Raw genomic sequence first — 20,002 nt, 5'->3', positions numbered from 1 at the left:
ACAAGTTAGATGATTTTAAAAAAAGCAGGTCAAATGATCACTGTCATAGCTGTAAGGGTACAGGCATCAAAAGAGGACAGATCTATGTTTGTCTGTAAACACAAAACTAGGAACTACATGGTGGAAGCACTGGAGAGGACTGGTGCTATTGTGCCTAAATGCCACTGAAGTACCCAGAGAAAGGAAAGAGAAAAACGGCAAGAAAACAATATGTGAGGGACAAATTCTGAATGGACGTCTGGGTAGGATTGTGGAGGTGTAACCTATGGAATAATTTAGAATACATCTGGAAATTACAACACGGATGAGTTGTGGTATATAGATCACTAAAAAGGATCCTTACGATTTTCTTCAACTTTATCTATTTCATGGCTTATTTCCAGTTTTCACATGTAACCAGTAACTTAATCACTCACAAGCACAAACTATTGCAAAAGGCTCCATTTTACGAACTAAAAGCTGCTTCCATAGTTCCAGACAAATACTAAAACAGCCAATTGCTTTGGCTAAACCCACAGCTGCTGCAAATACTTCTTATTCATTTTCCAACTTAAATTAGAACCTTAATGTGCAGCCCAGAAGGAACCCATGGGAATCCGTATAATATTGAAGACTGGGGCAGAGAGGAATAACTACTTTAAATTTGTATCTGGTAATTCTTAGGAGTGCAAAAGCATGAGAATTTAAAAGGGGCGCTCCACAGTTTCACATACCAGGCAGTGGTCGGAATTTGGTGACCAAGGAACTATCAACATGGTTTTGGGAGGGAAATGCAAACCAGGACAAGTGCTATGTTGAAGCATCACCACTGGTAATGGTGTGAGATTTACTTGAACTGATACTGAGGAGATCACCCATTGCTCCTTTTTTACCCCTGAATCAATGATGGTGAGCCCTGGTATAAACATAAGAAAGAGGAGTAAGAGAAGGCATAGTCCATTGAACATGACAGATCCTTGTTTTAAACCCCACTTACCTATCTCTCCACATGCCCCTTGAACTCTGGAGAGAAAGAAAATCTGTCCATCCTAATCTTAAAAAAAGGTTCAGTGATAAAACATCCACAACATTCTTGTGCACTCTTGGAGTGAACAAACTTCTCATCTCAGTTCTATAGAACTGTGTCTTATCCTGAGACTTTGCCCCCATGTTCCAAAACACATTGTAGTCATGAACGTGTAGAAGCCTGAAATGCACAACATACCTTCATCTGTTGTATATGAGCTTCCAGGTATAGGAGGTCATCAAGAAAGATGATTACCCTGACATGTCATGGGGTTTTCCATCCAATCTGTGACAGAACAGCATGATGAATTCCAGACAAAAAATCTGGTCACTTGAACAAGTAGCAGCAGATGAATGAGATTCAGCATGAATTTGTACAGTAGAGGTCAGATATTAGATATATATTAACAAGGTAAAGTTGCCATCTTACCAAATTGAGGGCTGCTCTCTCATTAGAAAGAGACTGTTGGTGGTTTAACCTGAGACTCACACGCTGCAGGTGAGGGAAGAGGTTAAGAAGGAGAACTCTTCATCGTAACCTCTCTTGGTGCAGGTATTGAACCCAGACTGTTGGCGTCAGTCTGCATTGTAAACCAATTGTTTAGCTAACTGACCCCCACTAATGAGAAAGTGGAGTATGGACAAGAAATGCTATTCATATGGAAGGAAGAGGGCACCTGAGAGTAAAGAGATAATCATAATCATCATAAGCGATTATTAATGAAAATGAAAGACCACAGAATTGCATGGATTCTGCAACATAGATTGGTATGTTAGTTGGAATGTTAAGGACATATAATGGAATGTGACAAGTGATGTTCCACAGGGATCTGCACAGTTTAACACTATTTTATCAGTCATCTGAATGGAAGAATAAAGAGTTGTATACCCATGTTTGCAGTTCAAATACGTTAGAAGGCAAAGAACATGGGAAACTGAAGTTATCAAGGGTCATTCATTAATTCATGTGTGCTTTGGTCCAAAGACAGGTCATTGGCTCATTGTCTAAGAAGGCTTCATCCAAAGTTATTTGCTGAGTTGGCTTTTTATCGGGGCCAGGAAGGGATTCAACAGGTTAGTCAGTTCTGCCAAGACCACATTACAAAATGAAACAAGGATAAAATATCTAAATTCCTGAGATGAAGTGAGAATGAGTGCCCTTGACATTAATGCAGCATTTGATTGAGTTTCATATGAAGGAGCCTTGGCAAAATTCAAGTTAATGGAACTTCCGGATAAGCCCCACTGATTAGAGTCAGCATGAAATTTAAAAAGGGGCGCTCGACAACTTCACATACCAGGCAGTTGTCAAAAGTTTGGTGACCAAGGAACTATCAATATGGTTTTGGGAGGCCCTATTCTCACCCGAGTTACTCTTTCGTCCTTAATGTAATTGTAGAATCCCTTTGAATTTGCCTTAATCCTATTTGCCAAAGCTATCTCCTATCCCCTTTTTGCCATCCTGATTTCCCTCTTAAGTGTACTCGTACTGCCCTTATATTCTTCTAAGTATTCATTTAATCCCTGCTGTCTTTACCTGACATATGCTTCCTTCTTATTCTTGAATAAATGTTCAATTTCTCTAGTCATCCAGCATTCCCTGCATCTATCAGCCTTGCCTTTCACCCTAACAGGAACATACTGTCTCTAGACTATGGTTATCTTGTTTTTAAAGGCTTCCCATTTTCCAGCAGTCCCTTTACCTGTGAACATCCAGCCCCCGATTAACTTTTGAAAGTTCTTGGCCTTCCTCCAATTTAGAATTTCAACTTTTACAGCAGGTCTATCCTCTTCCATCACTATTTTAAAGCTAATAGAATTATGGTCGCTGGCCCCAAAGTGCTCCCCCACTGTCACCTCAGTCACCTGCCCGCCTTATTTCCTAAGAGTAGGTCAAGTTTTTAACCTTCTCCAGTAAGTACATCCTCATACTGAATCAGACTCATATTGATTAGACTCATACCTTGCACAAGTGAGTATGCTATGGTTGATGGAGACCAATTATTTCAGTAGTAACAGTTTCTCAAATATTGTCTTGGGGGCAAGAATTGTTAACAGTTTTGTCAAGCAGTAGGTTTGAAGTAGAGATGTTTGCTGATGATTTCAAATTGTTTAGTACCATTTGCCACTCCTCAATACTGGCACATTCTGTTCCTGGGTTCAGTAAGACCTGGATAATCTTGGGTTGATAGATGGCAACTACCCGCCAGGTAATGACCATCTCCAACAAGAAACTACCTAAGGATCTTCTCTTGACATTGAAATCATTACTGTTGCTGAATTTGCTACCAAGAACAGCTTGGGGGTTTACCTCTTGCAAGAAATTTAATTGAACAGGTCATAGTAATATTGAGGCTTCAGGAGACAGTCAGAGTCTAAGAATTCTGACTTACTTTCTAACTCTCCAAAGCATATGCATGTTCTAGCACACCTGGGTGAGCACTCCTTAAACAACATCAACATGTTTAACATCCTCCAGGACAAAGCTGCCAGTTTGACTGGCAGTCCAGAACTGAAAAATGTGTTGCTGGGAAAGCGCAGCAGGTCAGGCAGCATCCAAAGAGCAGGAGAATCAACGTTTCGGGCATGAGCCCTTCTTCAGGAATGAGGAAAGTGTGTCCAGCAGGCTAAGATAAAAGGTAGGGAGGAGGGACTTGGGGGAGGGGCGTTGGAAATGCGATAGGTGGAAGGAGGTCAAGGTGAGGGTGATAGGCCAGAGTGGGGATGGGGGCGGAGAGGTCAGGAAGAAGATTGCAGGTTAGGAAGGTGGTGCTGAGTTCGAGGGAGGGAAGTGTGTCCAGCAGGCTAAGATAAAAGGTAGGGAGGAGGGACTTGGGGGAGGGGCTTTGGAAATGCGATAGGTGGAAGAAGGTCAAGGTGAGGGTGATAGGCCAGAGTGGGGGTGGGGGCGGAGAGGCTGACTGGCAGTCCATCCAACCACCGTAAATATTTACTCACTCTATCAAAAGTACACAGTTGCAATGGTCTGCACCGTCTACCAACTGCAATACAATACTTCACCATAGCTTCTTCAACAGTGCCTTCCAAACCTGAGGCCTCAACCACTTGGAACAACTGAAATCCACCTCACTGCCTGCAAAGTCCCCACCAAGCCACATGCTACCTCCATTTGGAACTATGTCAACATTCCTTCACTATCACTGGATCAAAATCCAGCAGAACTTTGGCAATGTCTGGGTTATGTGGCTGTAGGTGTGCATTGTCCCTCCAATGTTCCATGCACAGTGATCGCTGTTGCCACACCAATCTGGTTCCACAAGTTGTTGCCACACACAGGCCTTGGGAAGAAAATTACAGAGGATACTGACTGCATCACAGAGACTGTTCACCACCGTATTTGCAACAGTAATCAAGGGTGGGCAATAAATTCTGGCCATGCCAAAGACACCTGCACCCCATGAATGAATTAAGGGAAAAGGGAGTAAATTTATCTTATTTTGTAAATAAGTGAATAGTCATCAGGAGCCAACATATTTTTAAATTCTTCTTCCATGAATGTGGGCATCGCTGGCTGGGCCAGCAATTATTGCCCATCCCTAATTGCTCAGTGAGCAGTTAAGATTGGCTCTGGAGTCGCATATTGGCCAGTCTAAAAAGGATAGCAGTTTCCTTCCCGAAAGGACATTTGTGAACCAGATGGGTTTTTCCTGACAATTGAAAATGGTTTGATGGTCATCATTAGTCTCTCATTTCCAGATTATTATTGAATTCGTATTCTACTATCTGTTAAGTTGGGATTCAACTAATATCTAGGTCTCTGCGTTACCAGTAATACCACTAAGCAACAATTAAAGTTTCACCATCCAGGTAAGGCAACTGAATTGAGGAGCACCTGGGGTGTACTAATCCCCTTGAAAGAATACCACCATGATCCCATTTATTACCTGGAGTTTCCCAGGTATTCGCCCTCTTGCTCAAGTGAGAGAGAACATTTGAACTAGGATATGAGGAAGGGAACAGGAATCCAAAGGAAATCCCACAAAAGGGTACAGCAACACAGGAGTTTTAGCATCTGAAGTGATCATTGTAGTTATCTGCATCATTGTGGGGTGTCTGAATTTGAAACTCTGACAGGGTCACTGCTGAAAGACTCCATCGGGGTCAATCACAGCATAATGCTCAGGATCACGATCCAAATAGTTTTGAGGTCAATACCATCAATTGGAACTGTTAGACTATAACACCATAAGACATAGGAGTGGAAGCAAGGCCATTCGGCCCATCAAGTCCTCTCCACCATTTAATCATGGCTGTTGGGCACTTCAACATCACTTACCCACATTCTCTCCCTCGCCCTTAATTCCTTGCGAGAGCAAAAATTTATCAATCTCTGCCTTGAAGACACCCAGCATCCCAGCCTCCACTGCGCTCCGTGGCAATGAATTCCACAGGCCCACCACTCTCTGGTTGAAGAAATATCTCCTCATTTCTGTTCTAAATTAACCTCATCTAATTTCAAGACTGTGCCCACAGGTCCTAGTCTTCCCGCCTAATGGAAACAACTTCGCAGCGTTCACCCTTTCTAAGCCATGCATTATCTAGTAAGTTTCTATTACATCTCTCCTCAACCTTCTAAACTCTAACGAATACAATCCCACTATTAGTGCTTAGTTATGTCACATAGATACCACAGAAGCAAATTCTTAAAATATACCTCAAATGGCAGTTATGTGTGAGCTGGGTAATCTATGTTACCAAGTGCAATACTGTAAAGGTACTGTACTTCTGAACTGCAACATAAGTTTCCATCTATTCTTCCCTTGGTAATAAATTATAGAACAATTCAGTAAAATACATTTCCCCTTCGGACATGGAATATTCACACACACACGCATTTTATTAAATCAAACCAGGTGACGAGGAACAATTTGGATAGATTTTCCACTTGGTTGGTATTCTCACCCCTCCTGCTGGTCAAAGACAGCATAACCAAGCAGGGGATTTTCATATTATACGTTGGCACATTCCATGCGTGGGTAATAACTGCAGGAAGAGGTGAGCAGGAATGGGAATTCATTGCATTTATCAGTACGATCCAGAGTCAGGAGTACAGGATATTGCAGCCCTCAGCTTGAGGACAATGGAGGCTCCATAGGGGGTCAGGCTGACAGAGTGTTTGGGCAGGCTTGCAATTGTGCCTGTGGATTGGATGAAATGTTTGTCCGTTAGAGACGTCAACCTCCAGGATCTCATAATGGCTAGGCTGTGATACAGAGGACAACAACTTTGTCATTTGCTGTCGGTGAGCTCTTCAACATCTCAGAAGTTAAGATTTTGTGACCTCTCATGTAAGGTTGACTCTTTTGACCCAAGTTGGGAGCAAGATCACATTGTAGTGGATAAATATCAGTCTAAAAATATGGAAACTCGGAGTAGGAGTAGGCCATTCAGCCCTTTCAGCCTGCCCCGCCATTCAATATGATCATGGCTGCTCTTATATCTCAGTGCTTTATTTCCACTTTCTCCACATACTACGTGATACCTTTAAAATGTAGAAATTTATGCGTCTTTTTCATAAATATATTCTCTGTGCTTAATGGCCTTGTAATCACTTGCATTACAGACACCAGTGGGGAGACTACAACTGGCACCAGGGAGGTGGGCATCTGTAGCAAGCTGACCAGAGGCAAAGCCCATACCTACTCACACCCTATGAACCCCTTCCTCCAAGCCTTATCCAAATGGCAAGAAAGATTCTGACCAAAATTTGATTCCCTCAACAATTTTGGGTGGTGCCACATGATCCTAAACTTCATTTTCCAATTAGTGAAAGCCCCATTGCAATATTTGTAATGGACAATTGATCCTTTTGGAGGAGGGAAGTGATGGGGTGAGTTTTCAAATATTTTTTAAGATAGGAAGAGGAGTAATGTTTGGGAAAATTTAAAGATCCTCACAATATTTATTTGCTGCTCATCTCCCTGTCAAGCTCCTCTGTGAATTGCTGTGCTATTATGCCACAGATTAGTAATCGATGATAATTCCTTTCTATCATTGTACACAGTCTAATTAGAGGTGGGTAGCAGGAGACGGAACATGTCCCAGCTCACTTGCCCATCTCAGGAAAATCCTTGGAGAGGAAGTGTGCAAACCATTAGCTCAGACACAAATCAGAGGTGGGCACAGAAGCTAAGTGGCAAAGGCAGACTGGTTAGAAGATCCACTTTGGTGCTCTGGGACATTGCCCAGTTGTTCTATTCAATATTAGTCCCTCTAGCCCACATCACTCATATCCCCTCAACCCTCATCACTCTGTGCCCCTTCCATATCAGCTTATGCCCCTCTATCCAGCTCTAACTGTCCCTCAGATCATCCATGCCAACAGATCGCATTTCCACATGCGGTCACCTCATGTATTCTTTTTATTTATTCTTGGAATGTGGACATTGATAGCTGGGTCAACATTTATTACCTATCCCCAGCTGCCCTTGAGAAGATGGCAGCAATCAACCTTCTTGAACCATTGCAATCCATTTGTTACAGGTAGATCCGCAATGGAAAGAATTCCAGGATTTTGACCTAGCAACAATGAAGGAACGGCTAAATATTTCCAAGTCAACATGGTGAGTAGCTTGGAGGGGAACTTGCAGGTGATGGTGTTCCCATGTATCTGCTTCACTTTTCCTTCTGGGTGTGAGTGGTCATGGGTTGGGAAGATGCTGTCTCAAGATCTTTAAATTTATGCACTGCAATTTGCAGACAGCACACATTGTTGAGACTGAGAATTGGTGATGGGAGAGAGTGGATGCTTGTTGATGTGGGGCCAATCAAGCAGGCTGCCTTATCCTGGATGGTGTCAAGCTTCTTGACTGCTGTTGGCCATGGAAGTGGGGATTCAGAAAGTGAGTTCCTTGATGCAGACTCCCAGCCTCTGACCTGGACTTGCAGCCACAGTATTGATATGACTCGTCTAGTTCAGCTTTTGGTCAATAGTAACTTTTAGGATGTTGGTAGTGGTATGTTCAATGATGATAATACTATTGCATACCAACAAGCATGAGTTGGATTCTCTCTTGTTGGAGATGGTGTTAAGGACTAAGCTAGACCATTCAAAACATTCTAGACAGCTCAGACCATAACTTTGCAATTTGTTTCAGTAAGTGTACAGTGGAAATTACCCAGATTAAGTTAGTGAGGTTGACTACTAGATTTTGAAACAGACAAAACTTTATTCACAAAATTACACAATGAAACACAAAGAACAGGATAAAGAATGCCTACAGAACTCAGCCTATCCAACTAGACTTAATTATGCTGTTCTGAATATACACAACAGTCCCAATTAGCAAACTCCCTTTAAAAACCAGTATAAATGGAACGCATGCTTATAAGTTGAAGTTGAAAGGGAGAAAGAGAGAGAGAGTTTCCACACAGCTCCCTGTTGAACTTTCAACCAATTCAAGACTGAACAAAACTGCTCAGCTCAGCTAGAGGGCTGACCACTCCCCTTTCATTATACAGGTCACTTTTAAAACATGACCACTTTGGCCTGAAGTCTCATCTGTTTACATAGAAACAAAAAGGCCTCTCAAAATCCTTTTCATCTCTGTACCAAAGCAGACTGATTGAAGCCTGGCCCAGTTTATTGCCCCTCTGAAAAAATCAAGAACAGAGTCTCCTTGAGCCAAGGAACAGCTTTTAGAAAAAAAATGAACTAGCTTTGTGACAATGTCATTGCCTGGCATTTATCCGGCATGAAAGTTACTTGTCAGCCCAGGCCTGGATATAGCCCACATCTTGATATACTGGCCTGACTCAGCATTTGAAGAGATGCAAATAGTGCTTAACATTGCACAATCATCAGTATATAGCCCCACCTCTGACTTTATGAAGGAGGGAAGGTCAGTAATAAAACAGCTGCAGATTATTGGGCCTAGGACACTACTCTGTGGAACTTCTGCAAGATGTCATGGGACTGAGATGACTTGCTTCTAACAACCAGAATCATCTACCTGTACTAAGTATGACTCCAAACAGTAGAGAGTTTTCCCCTGTTTCCAACTGCAGTTCTGCCAGGGTTTCTTGATGCCACAACTCAGGGGAATGCTGCCTTGATGAAGAGGGCAGTCTCTCTCATCTCACTCTGGAGTCCAGCTCTTATAGCTCAAGGCTATAATGACCAAAACTCCATGTTAGTGATCAGGTTACTGCTGAACAAATGTCACCTGACAGAACAGTTGATGACCCCCTTTATCACTTGGGTGATGGCCAAGAGCAAGCAGATAGGAGATGAGTTGACCAGATTGGATTTTTGTGTGTATGACATTCCTGGACAACTTTTCACATTGCTGGGTAGATGCCAATGTTTTTACAGGCTAGATCAGTTTGGCTAGATGCACCCACTCATTCTGGAGCAGTAGTCTTCAGCATAACTGCTTGCATGTTGTCAAGACCTATATCCTTTGCAGTAAGCAGTACCTTCAGCCATTTCTTGACATCATGTGGAGCAAATTGAATTGGTTGAAAACTGGCACCTGTGATGCTGGCAAACTCTGATGGAGGTCCTGATGAATCATCCACTCTGTTATCCTGGACGAAGATTATTACAAATGTTTCGCTGAATGTGGCAGGACTGCACAGCATAAATCTGATCCCTTGGTTATAGGCTTGCTTATCTCTGCCTATTGGATGTGACCTCCACTGTTTAGCATGCAAGCAATCCTATATTACAGCTTCACATGGTTGAAAATCTTACGTCAGTTACATCATGCCCTCATTCATTAATCCACAGTTGATCCCCAGTCTTGACTGTAATGTTACAGTAGGTGTTATGTCATATCATGAGGTTACAAATTGTGGTTAAATACATTTCTGCTGCTTCTACATGTTCATAGCATCTCATGGATGCCCAGCTTTAAGTTCCTAGCTCTGTTCAAACTCTATCCCATTTCGCACACTGGTAGTGCCATGCAACAAAATGGGAGATATTTCTCAATGTGAAAATGGGAGTTCTTCTCCACAGTGACTTTGAGGTAGAAACTCTTATTAATATAGGTGCATTTGCTTCAGATAGATTGTTGGGGATGAGATCAAGTCAATTCTTCCCTCACCACTTGCTACAGACCCTGCCCAGTCGCCATATCCTTTAGGATGTCGTCAGTTCAGTCAGTGATACAGTCTTAGTGAAGTACATTGAAATCCCTCACCCAGAGTACATTTTATGCTCTCTCCACCCTTACTGCTTCTTCCAACTGGCATCCAAAAGAGAAGAAATGAGACATGAGTAGCCATTGGAATGGGTGCAGGGGCCTGGGTTGCACACAGACATGAGGGGCCATTTTGGAGGGATGGAGAGCATGCATTTTCATTAGAACATACCCTTTTGAACCTATTTTTAATAGATTTTCGCATTCAGATTATGATTCATGTTACCTCTGAGAGTGGGCCTTTCAGAAACTGCCCCAATTCCATTCAATTTGCTGAGGGGTTAGGAGATGTCTGTCCTCACAATCGTGTTGGCCAATTTATGAATGCAGACCGTCTGCACCCTTTACATTTGCTCGTGATAATCTCCATGATTCCACAAAAGTGCAGTCCGTTGTAAGGAGACTGAAATTATGCGGTAATATCGAAAGTTAAATGAACAAATCAGAGTGAGTAACCTCAACCAAACTGAACCAATTCATTATAACGATCTCAAGTTCCACAGTAAGTAAGATGCCCAATGACATGATCTTATCTCAACTATTTTCAAAGGAACAATCCACAAAATTAGAAGTAGTGGAATTATACACTTTAGTCAAGAAGCAAGTAAGAGAATCCTACTGGTCTCGCCAGGAAAGTGAGGTGTGAAAGTTGAGGAAATGTGCAGAAGGGCTGCAGTCATCAATGCAATGTCAAAAGCAATATTATGATCAACCAGTTTAGCAACAATGAGGCCATTTTCTGAATCACCTAATCCTATATCTTAAACATTCATCTCCAACATTCTGCTTTGCTTTGCAAGAACTTCTTTATCACATCACTCCCCATCCATTCACCTAGAGCAGCCTCCAGGCTCCATTTTCATTGCACTTAGACACCAATGTATTTATCCATCCAGTGCTGATACTCATCCCATTCCTTATGCATTGGATATATGTATCTCAGTCATCCTCACACCGTATTCTTAGGTTTGATGCTTGCTCAGTCTGATTGAGGTTCAGTCTGGTTTTGCATTGTTTGCAGAAGTGAGAGTAAAATATAAGGGTGAAGGATGTCGGTGATTACAAGTAGTCTAACTGAGCTAGGAAGATACTCTGGAGGTAAATGCATATCATTAATCACTTTCAGCCATAGACAGATTGGCATCAGCTGGACTTTTCCTTTGGATGCTTGCACCCTGTCATCGGGTTTAAATGGGGTTCAGCTTATGAAGCAATGAATCAGTCAATCTCAATCTCTCTGGAGAGTGCATTTAACAGTCAAGCAGTAAGTTTGTCATTCATGTCATGTAATTCCAGCTTGAAAGCAGCAGCAGGCTGTCTATGCAGGTGGGTGTTGGAGAAGGTGCTATAAAATGGAGATGCCTTCTCTCTGACATTTTGAACTTTGTGCTCTCAGTATGCTGCTGGGAGTCTAATTCCGGGCAGCTAACGATCCTCGGCTGTCTCCAGGAACCTGAAAACAGACCAAAAAGTCCCAGTCGATTCTTTCAATAGACCCTTAGATAACCCATTGCTTACAGATGAGCTATGCAGCTGGATCCCATTCTATCCCTGAGAAGGTAGCTCAGGATGGGGGAGATATGTTCAGGAAACTGGCATCCAGACTAGTGGCGTGAAATTCCACATCAGCCCACCTCCTCTCCTGGTCCTGGTGTGGCGAAAGATCTGGTCCAAAAGCTTGTAAATCGTTGGTGACAGATTTACAAGTGTCTCTGACACACATTTGTTGACTTCATTATTGAATGAACTATGATAAGATTAAATATAGTGATTGCCAAGATTGTGAATTTAACTAAATCATATATTTTTTGTATCTTTCCAGACTGTTCATAAGTCTGGTATGTAGAGTCAGACAGCTGTACAGCACAGGAAGGGACCCTTCCATCCAACCTGTCTATGCCAATCAGACATTCCAAATTACTCTAGTCCCATTTGCCAGCATTGGGCCCATTTCTCTTCAATCCCTTCCTATTCATATACCCATCCAGATGCCTATCAAATATTGCAATTGTACCAGCCTCTACCACATCCTCTGGCAGCTCATTCCATACAAGTCGTTCAGCTATAATGCGACAGTTGCTTTCCTCTGTAACCTCATGTTATAGAACATCGTGTTTTTCACGCTGTAGAAAACTGCTATACCCAGTCAGTAGAAAGTTTGCATTATCCAAACAACATCCACAACTCGTGAATTGCGTTATAGCCAATTTACACTGACGCATTATAGCAGATCAACCTGTACATGTACCATCATCTTTGTGAAAAGATTGGACTTTAGGTCTCTCTTAAATCTTTCCTCTCTCACTTAAACCTATGCCCTCTAGTTTTGGACTTGCCCATCCTGGGAAAAAGACTTTGGCTATTCACTCTATCCATGCCCCTCATGTGTTGAAGTATGCCCATCAGACCGATTCCTCAGAGGACCTCGCTCCTTCTGAGGCTGCATGTGCAGCCATGCACTAGTATAAATGCTTTGGTGGGTTCACTTGAGTTTTTATCTGCTGATTCAAAACTCACAAATGACTGTGAGCAGGAAATTGTGGCAGATACAGCAATAATGGCCTGGCCTGTAACTCTCTCCAAGTTCTGTTCAGTTGGACACAGATGCTGAACCCTGGGAACTACTGTTAAGAAAGAAAGTACTGCTAGTGCATTAAAAATTTGGCCAGGTTCTAAAAAGATGTGCTACACAAACACTCAACAAAAGTTGAAAGGATTGAGGAGTTTACTCTGATCACAAGCAGTTTGGTGGTGGAGGAAATTGTATGGAGGTTGCCACAGTGAGAGTGCACAAACTTCCATGGAGCTCTAAGCAAGTTTTTAAAGAAGTATATGACAATGAAGACTTGGAATGTAATTTGTTAGCCACCTTAAGCAGGATGACATATATTGTATCAATGATCTTACAATGCGCCACTGACTATCACCAATCTGGTCCACAGCAGAGGGGTAGCAGTGATGTGGAAGTGGATTATGATGGGAGTGTTGGCAGCAAGCACATGGATGTGGAAACTCTGGTCAAAATCCACTCCACTTCTCATCTGAAATCATGTTCAAGCACCTTGACTCCTCTGGAAGAAATCTGGACTGGTTGATGGATCAGCTTTACAACAAGTAGCTGCGGAGTAGCAAGAGAAGAAGGATGAAGAACTGCGTAAATAAGAGAAGAATCTGTCTGGATAGTTCCCTTCCATCTAATTTTACAATTGCAATTCGCCTTTTTATCAACAGTACCTCACATTATATTTGCTCAGTCACATATCATCACAATGACCACTTGGGCACGGTAAAATATAACTCAAAACAAAATAAATATTCCAAACCAAATTTATAAATTAGGTTTTCCATGTTGCGATCCAACCAGTAGAAAAAATTGTGATTAAGACCACACCAGTACATCCTGCAGGTGGCAGTACAGTCTAGGAATTTGAGTTAGTTAGAAATGTTTGAAACTGTTGGCTGAACTTTCTCAGAACTTGCAATGTCCTGCCATTTGGACTGAAAGTGGGAGGCAGCTCTGCCCTCACAGTTGGTGAGACACTGGGTTACATTTTGCCAGTGACTACCAGAACTGCTACCTAATTGATAAGAGCAGCCTGCATCACAATCTAACCAGCAGTGGCAACTGCTGAAAATGCAGCATATGGAATAGGGCACCTCTATATTAGTTTTGTTGATTATCTGAATTTGACTCTTTCTCTGTTAACTGTTGTCCATTTTAATAAAATTTATTAAAACTGAGTTAAGCAGTAGCAGAGTGGCAGTGGTATCAATTAGGGTGAAACGGTGCAGAGGAAACAACAAGATCTGCACAGTTCTGTTTACCCTGTTATAGGATGAATACTATTAAGCTGGAGAGGTTTCAGAAGAAATTTACCAGGAAATTGCCGGGTATGGAAGGTTTCAGTTTTCAAGAAAGACTGGATAGGTTGGGACTTTGTTCACTGGACCATAGGAGAGGTGACCTGACAGAAGTTCATAAAATCATGAGGGGTATTGCTAGAGTTAATGGTAGTTACCTTTTTCCTAAAATTGAGGATTTCAAGAGTAAAGGGCACATTTTTAAGGTGAGATGAGAGAGATTTTTACAAAAGATATGGGGGCAAATATTTTACACGGAGGGTGTTGGGTGTGTGGAATGAACTTCCTGAGGAAGCAGTGAATGTGGGCATAATTATGACATTTAAAATACATTTGGATAAGTCCATGAAAGATTTGGAGGGATATGGGTCGGGAGCAGGCAGGTGGGACTAGCTTAGTTTGGGATTATGCTTGGCATGGACTGGTTGGACTGAAGGGTCTGTTTCTGTGCTGTATGACTCTATGACTATGACTCTATGAGAAATGAAGTAGCAAAATTTCTTTTGACATAGTTCCCCAGCAATACAAGTAATGAAGCTATACAAGCCAAATGACACCAAAATTTAATGCGGAAGAGCTAGTATTGGATTGGGGTGGACAAAGTTAAAAATCACTCAACACCAAGTTATATTCCAAAAGGTTTGTTTGGAAGCACTAGCTTTTGGAATACTGCTCCACCATCAGGTGGTTGTGGAGAATAAGACCATAAGACACAGAATTTATAGCAATATATGCATGACACTAATCTTTTGCTATAAATTCTGTATGTTATGGTCTTACTCTTCACAACCAGCTGATGAAGGAGCAGCGCTCCGAAAGCTAGTTCTTTCAAATAAACCTGTTGGACGATAACCTGGTGTTGTGTGTTTTTTTTTAACTTTGACCAAGATTTAATGCAGTCACCAAAATACCACCTGATGAAGGAGCAGCACTCTGAAAGCTAGAGGTTCCAAATAAACCTGTTGAACTATAACCTGATGTTGTGTGATTTTTAACCAACGTAGCGATTCAGGGCAGCTCTGAATGTGACTCTTGAGACTAGTTTTCTCTTTTCATTGACAAGTACTGTTAATAGTGGTGCAAATCAGTGACTCAGAGACTTTTAATGTATAACAATTTTATTTTCTAATTGTTTTATTTTTCCAATGAAAACAGCAATTTTAAAAGGAAAGAAAAACTTAGTGCTCCTGGTAATTATCTTGAAAATACCTCACCATAATCATGTGAAGGAATGATTACCAGACTATGATTTACAAACAAAATTCAATATTTCAAATCAAAATGACAGGTCTCCTAAACGAGACTCTCTTCAGGTTTTTGCTTTGCATTAATATAAAGGTACAGTTCAGCCATACTCCAAGCCATTTTAAATAGCTGGTGGGTAAAAGGCATTTCCCTGATGATAGGGAACAGAATTTCTGTTGTAATGAAGTTGGATAACTTCGTATTGGAGTAGGGACAGTAGAATTGCAGCTGATTCTCTCCACCAGTGATGAGACTTTCTGAAAGAGCAAGATGAACAATACCAGTTAAAGTAGATCTAGCACTGAAAATGAAAAATGCTGGAGAGCACAGCAGGCCAAGCAGCATCCACAGAGAGACAGAAAGCTAATGTTTCAAGTCTAGATGACTCTTCATCAGAGCTGCTTCAACATCCCAGTCTGATGAAGAGTCATCCAGACTTGAAACGTTAGCTTGCTGTCTCTCCATCAATGCTGCCTGACCCACTGTGATCTCCAGTATTTTTTGTTTTCAGTGCAGATTCCAGGAAATGCAGTAATTTTCTCCTAATTTTGACCTTAGCAAGTCTGGGGCATAATTTTTGATAGAAATATTGACATGTTCAACTAGATTTCATGTCCTGTTTATGTTCCTGATTTAAAAACTGATGAGAAGATACTTGCAGTTTTTCACAGCTATCATTAGAGGGCAGTATATTCTTTCACAGTATTCAGACATCACAACACCTGTGCCCAGAGAAGTTCCTGGCTACAATCAGACCACAAGGATTTGCCCAATTAGGGCAGGGCTCCGCTGCTTTATTAATGAGTCGATGATTGAGGCAGCTTCTTTCACAGATTCTTCAACTTTATCCAATTCCTGTTAATAAAAAATGAAAGATTGATGGAGAGAATTTCAACTTTTGTCCAGTACCAAAATCTACCAGAATTAACATGTTTTTCCAAAGCCATCTGATACTTTACATCTTTATTGTAATATAAACAGTCAAAGAAAAAATCCATTTTACCAATGTGTATACAACTTATTAATGTTAATCAGTACGGCAAAATATTTTGAAAACCAATTACAACAAACTGGATCACTAACACAGAAAAGCTCACTGTTAATATCTTATTTCAATTACAATTACACACAGTTATAATTAACTTTAACATTTTTTGGTCTATTTGCGACTTGTCATGCACCTCAAACCCATACCTCACATCCCAGACCCCCTTTTACAAAATAAAGATGTTTTGCGTGAACTTCCCATGTGAAATTCTTCTCTAGTTTCTTTGCTCTCTGCTGCTCTTCCAAGTCAAAGACAGTTCAGATTGCCAACAGGAAGGGAATTCAGCTTTCCTATGCTTTTGACTTTGTCTGATAACCCAAGAATTGTTGGAGAGACTCACAGTACTGGGTTTGTGATACGACAGAGCTTCTCAAGATCAGTTCATGTATGAACAAAAAGTCCTATTCGCTAGAGTATCATGTCTGCTGTCAATGGTACCCCATGTAAATCTCATCAATTGAGGGTAAACAAACTGAGGAAAAATATCTCCTGCTTATATGAGTCGATGTACTTTGTGGTTCAGTAACTACAATGACCTAATTAATTACAGTGGATGTACAATTATAATTATGAGGAATATACAGTGTTTTTCTTTATAGAGTTGAAAGCTTGGAAAACAGCAGTTAAAAAAAGCTCCTTGCATACAGTGACACTGACATTTTCTGTCTGCAATCATGTTTTGTCCTGCATATACTTGGATCTTATAATTTTTCACTCATTTTATCACATAGCATGTGGCCAAAATATAAGCCAGCCACAATGCTTGAAAAAGATCTGATACACTGGGTAGCACAGACAGAGCCAATTCTGAAATATTTCAGACTGTTATTATGGCCCTTACAATAGGAATAGCAGGAAATAGAAAGAAAGAACTTGTCACATCCTCCAAAGCACTATGCAATTCAGAAATTATTTGGAGAGACGTCCCTGCTCCTTTTAAAACCAAATGCCGTGAAATTCGTTGTGTCAACAAGAACAGGAAGATTCGTTGTCAGCTTAATACTTAATTGGAAAAGTGAAAACTGTGATAATGCAGCATACCAAAAACCATGCACTTTTACATAATTTATGTGCTAAAGTCCATAGTGTGTTTGAACAGCCAACGCTCTTGACCAGGAGTCGCAAATGCTGAAAATGGAACTCACATTCACGCACAGCATTTGTGTCAAATTTTACCACAATAAATTATGTTTTAAAAAAACTATAAATAATTGTTAAAGTTTGTATTTTATGCAAATTTAACCATGTGAATGATTTGAAATATTTGATTTCTAGACTTGTTTTAATTGCAATGATGTGAAATATTAACTCTGATTTGTGCTGCCATTATGTGGTTTACAAGATTACTACATTTTGGGACTAGAGATTTAAATTTAGGGCAAGTGGAGGAGGTCATATGACGTGTTCTAGCTGTAGCCCTGTTGACAGTAATCCTGGATGGATTGATTGTTAGATATCAAAGGAAGGTTTAGATTGTTCTACCAAGAACAAGGTGCAACATATTTATGCTGGGAGACAATAACAGCAGTCTAAGCTGACAATGAAAAGACTCTGAGTTTCTCAAAGTTATAGATATCAGGTGGTAAACAGTTGTATGTAGTTTCTTCAGTTATTTCTAAGATGAAAGGGAGTTGGGATCAAAGATAGCTAATTAGCATTCCATCAGGTTGTCATGGGAAAGCAAGCGGTGGAAGCCATTTTGAGATTGAGTTACAGGCTTCTACAAAAACCAATGAATATGAACATCACTGGGAGGAGTTCCTTGTGGCCAGCAGAGATTAAAAAAAAGTTGCTTGATTTTGCGAGTTAATACAGCTGGAAGTGGAAGGGAGATGGAATGTAGCTGGAATGTACCATCATCATCTATGGATTTGTGGAACTTATAGTCTGGCAAGGCTGGATGGGGAAGAATCACCACTGCAGGTTTTACAGCTGCTGCTGGATGTGAGACTCTCCAAAAGTTATGGGGAATGCCTGCAAATGGTCATTTAATGTTAATATTCAGCAACGTGGAGACATAGGAACCCCCAGGAAGCTGGGATTACAATGCATTGTTTGCTATGAGGACTGTTATTCCATGGAAAGTGATAAGTTTGAAAAGCGAACATTCCTATAGTGTAAAGGAGTGGGTACCTACAAAAATAAAATGGTAATTAGATAATAGTTTTAGTCATTTGTTTTCGTAAAAGTAAAATAGTCTAAGTGAAATCTTGTGAGCTATTAACTGGAAGTTCAAATCTCCTTGTAAAAATTGCAGAGATGGTAACAGAAAAGAATAAAGAATGACATTTAAGAAGAATTTTGAGACAACGTGATACTATATTAAATTTGTGATTTAAGTTGATAAGCTCACCTCCTGAAAAGTGAGAGTTATTTACATTTTGATGATTAAGTTGCACAGTCTCTATTAATTTCCCCTCTGCCTCAACACCACCTTACATTTACACAGTGTCTTTAATATAGCAAGACACCTTGCGGACTCAGACATCTGTACGAGATCATTCAGCCTATTGCAACCCTATAACAACAAACATCTGGCGACACTCATCTCATTTTCCAGCTTTTGGCTCATAATCCTGGTGGCTGTAACACAAGTGAATATTGAACACTGCTTAAATGTTCCAAGTGTGTTTGTCTCAACCATTCTTTCAGGTAATGAGTTCCAGATTCCCACTACTCTCCTTTTAGCTTTCTACCTCTTACCATGCTTCGAGGGAGTCAAACAAAAGTCAATGTTCTACCATATCATCACGTTTGTAAGGAGCATCTTAAATGTCCCGAGAGAGGTGGAAAGTTTCAGAGGGTTCCAGACCATTGGGCCTCCCAGCTGAAAGCACAACTGTTAATGGTCGACCAATAAAATCAGGGTGTGCAAGAGGCTGGTATTGAGAAAGCTGAAGTGCTAGGCATGTCACCAAGATTGCGAGGTGAGAAGCTGTGAGAACATTTGAGAGGTCAGTCATTTTAAAAGTGAGTCACTACTGGGGCAGATACTCAATATGAGTTAGTGAGCAAAGGGTTGGTGACACTTGTGCGGGAGGTAGGACACAGATAGCAAAGTTTTGGACTGCAATAACAATATATTTTTACAAACTACCTTTAAAGTAATAAAATGCCCGAGACGCTTCTCAGGAGCATTATCAAACAAAATATGGCTTGGGGTGACTGGGGGAATGTCTTCAGATAAATTTGATCAGATTCCCTACAGTACGGAAATAGGCCCTTTGACCTAACAAGTCCACACTGACCCTCCAACGGGCAACCCACCCAGACCCATTCCCCTACTTTATATTCACCCCTGACTAATGCACCAAACACGATGGGCAATTTAGCAAGGTCAATTGACCTAACCCGCACATCTTTGGATTGTGGGAGGAAACCGGAGCACCTGGAGGAAACCCACGCAGACACAGGGAGAACATGCAAACTCCACACAGACAGTTGTCCAAGGCTGGAATCAAACTCGGGTCCCCGGTGCTGGGAGGCAGCATTGCTAACCATTGAGCCACCGTGCTGCCCTAAAATAGGAAAGCAAAAGCAAAGAGGTAGGTGAAAGGAGAAAGCTGAAGTAGAGAGGCAAAGAGGTGTAGGAAGAGGATTCAAAAGTTAAATACTAACAAAGGGGGAGAAGAATTAAAATCAGGGGTGTTGAAGAGGCCAGAATTAGAAGCGTCAG

General features: G+C 41.1%; 1 protein-coding gene across 4 annotated transcripts in view; it reads right to left on the bottom strand.

Annotated features, from left to right (window-relative positions):
• Positions 1 to 15,133: 15,133 nt before the first annotated feature.
• The window catches only part of crppa (CDP-L-ribitol pyrophosphorylase A), a 256,062-nt gene continuing 251,193 nt past the window's right edge, over positions 15,134 to 20,002 (bottom strand). For all 4 annotated transcript variants that reach the window (XM_060825431.1, XM_060825433.1, XM_060825432.1 and 1 more), the window contains one exon: positions 15,134 to 16,133. In XM_060825431.1, coding sequence (XP_060681414.1) covers positions 16,029 to 16,133 — 105 coding nt within the window. In that variant the 3' untranslated portion in view covers positions 15,134 to 16,028. The remainder of the gene's footprint in view (positions 16,134 to 20,002) is intronic.

Source organism: Hemiscyllium ocellatum, chromosome 5 (assembly GCF_020745735.1).
Source record: "Hemiscyllium ocellatum isolate sHemOce1 chromosome 5, sHemOce1.pat.X.cur, whole genome shotgun sequence".
NCBI lineage: Eukaryota > Metazoa > Chordata > Chondrichthyes > Orectolobiformes > Hemiscylliidae > Hemiscyllium > Hemiscyllium ocellatum.
This window is presented reverse-complemented; position numbering and strand designations above follow the sequence as displayed.